We start from the raw sequence: 4,295 nt of genomic DNA on the forward strand, positions 1-4,295 counted from the left end.
CACACAATCAGTTTTGTTGAGTTGAACTAAGAGAGAACAAAATTAATCTAGTGGCTTAATTTAGCAATAGGAAACTTGATGTACACTGTATTAGATTTGATAGCTATGAACATGGTTTACAACTGTCTCCGTTCATTACCATGGGGAGGGAGATAAAACCCACTAATATAATTATTTTTTTTTATAGCAAAGTTTGGATGCCAGAGTTTCCATGAGACTGAAATCAAGGAAAGAAGTCTCACAAGGCAATCCTCACTACACTTTAAGACCACACTATCCAAATCCCTCCAATGTACAGTACTTCCCAACAAGAGAAATTAGTCATCTAGCCAACCCGAATGTGAATGAGCTTCCACAATTTCATCTCTAAGATTGGGGATAGAAAATGTCATAGCTCGAAGCCACTGATGCCCCACCTTCTCATCATAGATAACATGTTTCAATGAGACAAGTCCACAAACACTTCTGGGCAACATCCTTAATCGAGAACACTCTCTCATGTTAATCTCTTTCAGTTTCTTTAGTTGACCTATTTCCTTTGGAAGTTCCTTCAAGCCCTCACACAGTGAAATGTCTAGAAATTCAAGCTAGCCCAAGTTTCCCAATTGATGTTGGAAGCTCTTTGAGGCCTCGTAATGCTGATAATCTCAGCATTCTTAAAGAGCTCAGATTTTCAAGATCATATGGCAACTTTTCAACAAGATGGGAGTTTGTAACAGACCATATTTGAGCAGAGGAAATTTGAAAGGTAGTAGGGGGCAATTCCTCCAAGTTTCTACAGTGCTCCAGATGAAATCCTTGTATGTTGGCACCATTCAATGTGGAAATATTTGCAAACCCTTCGCTTAAGCTCAATGATAGCCTATCCAAGTTTTGCATTATTTTGCTCTGTTTCACACTGGTGGATGTAACCAGATTCTGCAACCGAATGCTCCCGAGTAGAGGGAGTGAAGATAAAACACCAAGACCTCTTATTATGGCTTTTTTAGAGCTCAAATTACATACAATTAAAAATTTCAGTCTTTTCATGGTTCTCAGAAATGGAGGAGGAAAGTACTCGCTTGCAGAGAAGAGCAACACTAGAATCTCTGTTTCCAGAAAATTCATCTCATACCATTGTTTCTCAGCCATTGAACCTACATGATGATAAGATGAATCACATATGCAATCAAATTATAAAATTTAAGGTAGAATTTTGATATCGAAGGTATTGTTGTTCTAATCCTATCACTATATATCACAACCAGAAATACAGTTGTCTTGACTTCTCTAGAGTATTGTTTACTCTGAAGAATCCATTCCATTACACAAACAACTAGTATTATACTTAATTTTGAAATCTGAAGGATTGTAAGCAAAAGGGGATTAGCGACTTATAATTATGAGTGAAATTCAATACAGATTCATTATGACTGATACAATAATTAATTTGTGCATCATACCTGACAGAATCCTAGGGAGTTCAACATGAGGCTCAAATTCATTCCTACAATTGAAATGTTTCTAGTGATGGAAAAGCTAAAGAATTCCCAGAAGGGAACATGTGTATTTGAAGATTTATATCTTAGTGTCTATGAGATGAACCCCACCAGAGGAGTCAGAAGGAAGTAAAGACCAGTTAATGTAGTGGCTGCATTACAAAAGGGACGTGAATGAGTTTTAGTATGGTATACTATTTGACAAAATGTTGTGGACAACATGTACAAAGAAGCATACAAAGTCAAACAATCAAACAATTACCATTGAAACTCTCATAGAATCTTGACAAATTTGCATAACCACTATAAAACCACTTGGATAATCCAAGCTAAATATGTATATCTAGGAAAAAAATAATTAAAAAAGAAAAACTAATGTCTAATTAGGATGTTAACCCAAAAATGGAAAGATGCTATTAATTCCAAGTATAATAAGCTTCTGGAGCTAACTACTTAAACATCACACACTAAGTTTATTTCCTAGATTGAAAGTGTTAAATAGTCAAAGTTGACTTTTTTCCTAAACTTAATTCTTCCCTTAGTATGTGTCGTGCCCTCACTAAACTTTAAACAAATCTTTAAGCAACAATGCAGCTGATCTTTGATATGGTTATATACTTTCTTCAATCTTATTCCAATTTTATTGGCACATTTCAAAATATGAAATAATGGGGTTTCTATTAGCTATGAGAAATTCAAAATAACATAATTTTGGTGTGTAGAAATTAATAAATTATAGCAGAGCTGAAGACAGATCCAATACAATACATTATGATAGTATTCATTGCACTTCAACACGAAAGCTAGAGAAAAAATGGAATCTTAAAATATAACTTTGAAGTAATTTTGTCAAGCTATTTTAAGTTGTAATTGAATTAGTGTTATTGTAATTCAATTGTATAGGTTTTAGGCATCAAACTATTTATAGGAAAGTTAATCATATCTGTATTAAAGATGGACTAGTCATATAAAGGCTTTAGTAGTTCTTGGCTACAGTATTGTAGTAATAAGTGAGAGGTCTCAGTTTCAGTTCTACTCCTTCTTGTTCCGTAAAAAGTATGGAATGAGAATTCGGACAAATAGATTTATGCCAAGCTGAAATTTTAGGAAATCTATAATGTTACTGGAGAGAAGGTATTTAAATATGAGGTCTTGTCAATAAAACATACAAGTGTCCAAGTTTGAGCCTTAATTCTCAATATACAGACCCAAGTTCAAATGCAAATGAGACATCATATATGAAATTTTGATTTGTGACTATTCATATTCGAATATAATGATGGCTGTATAGAAAATATTTTTAAAATTAATTTCATTTAAGATTTCTTTCATAATTCTAGTAGAAATGATATTGATCTCATGATTAAACTTGCTATGATCTCACATTAATGCTCCTACTGAGAAAAATATTCATAAAGCGTAAGGAATATAAAGGAAGAATATATTGTTCATAAGAAAGATCAGTAACTCAATGATATGGCATGCAGACAGCAAATGAACTACTTCAAAGTGATCCATAAAAATCTTGGCAATGTCTGTTGGCAAAAATGGTTAGCACTCCTTTTCATAATTATGACAAGTGACTAACTATTTCTTGTAGGTTCTTTAAGTGAAGTAGTTGTCCTTGACATTGATAGGTAGATCTTTTGGTACAACATTAACCACACTTATAAAACGTGATCAGAATTTAGTTACAGACAAGTCTAGTAGTTGTATCTGAGATTAATAGGTTGATCTAATAGTTATATGGATTATTGATTGGTCAAAAAGAGAAATCAAATAGATTTGTTTTGACAATTAGTAGGAAAAAGTGGCACAGGAGCCCCAGGGCCGAGGACAAAGGCCTAAAGGGAACTAGGATCACTGAATAGATTCTAAGAGGGAGCAAAGGATGAACACAACCTTGAAGGGTCATTTGATGTAATAAGACCAATAATGGTCCATTAAATGTGTTTTGATATGTTTTTATCATTTTTTATTGAGATCAAATATCGTGAGCCTTAATGACATTTTGGGGTTAAAATGTACCTTGGGGGTCATTTGTGGATCCTAAGGTTGATAATGTGTTTAATGACCTATAAAGGTTCTAATTATTGTAATATGGCCAATAGAGCCAATATGTGAGGTCAAATGCACCAAATGTGCCAAAACTATGTAATTGCCTAAAATTGGCAAACTGAAGTCTAAAAGGCTCATAGGGGGTTTTTTAAGTGATATAAGGTCTTTATAAATTGGATTGGCTCCTAAAAGGACTTCATAAAGTTGATTTAATAATATAAGAGCCATGGGATAAAGGGTTGTTGAATTTGTTGTCAACTTCCCAACATAAACTAATGTCTAACAGTCAAATAACTTACTATAACTAGTTTGGGAAATAGTTTATTTGCATTGGTGAATGTGAGGAAGATAGAGGAGAGTGGTAGGGAAGATTGCTGGAATAGTTTTCGGGTGGAAAGGAAGAAATGTAAAAAAAGTTTTCAAAGCAATAAAATTTAATTCTTTGGAAATTGTCTACTCACTGTCGTAAGGGTACAATCAGTATTTTGGATGTTTAAAACTCTTTCTTCCAATGCTATATTGATTGGAGATGTTGTATTGATTGTGGATTGATCTAATCTCATTTATAAGAAAGTATTAGATTCTTTTTTGACAAGTTTTAAGAAAGGAAACATCAAGTTTGCATTGGTTGTCTCTGTCATTAATTGGTGTAACCAGCAATTCGTTTTGAATTCTTGATGATGTCTTAAACTCTCGTACCTACTATGGCTAATGTGACTTTTGGGGATAGTCTAAACCCTGTACGGTATGTGTTAGTAT

General features: G+C 33.5%; 1 protein-coding gene across 1 annotated transcript; it reads right to left on the minus strand.

Moving 5' to 3' along the window:
- Positions 1–582: 582 nt before the first annotated feature.
- Positions 583–1,131, minus strand: LOC149555787 (putative disease resistance protein At5g66890). The gene has a single exon (XM_089829538.1). It carries the CDS (start codon positions 1,129–1,131, stop codon positions 583–585), a length of 549 nt encoding a protein of 182 aa, XP_089685664.1.
- Positions 1,132–4,295: the final 3,164 nt, after the last annotated feature.

The sequence above is a fragment of the Cupressus sempervirens genome, chromosome 5 (genome assembly GCF_028749045.1).
Source record: "Cupressus sempervirens isolate cs-2001-9-10 chromosome 5, ASM2874904v1, whole genome shotgun sequence".
NCBI lineage: Eukaryota > Viridiplantae > Streptophyta > Pinopsida > Cupressales > Cupressaceae > Cupressus > Cupressus sempervirens.

Coding starts and splice junctions, on each gene's coding strand:
- LOC149555787 (XM_089829538.1), bottom strand. CDS start 1,131: ATGGCTGAGAAACAATGGTATGAGATGAATTTTCTGGAAACAGAGATT.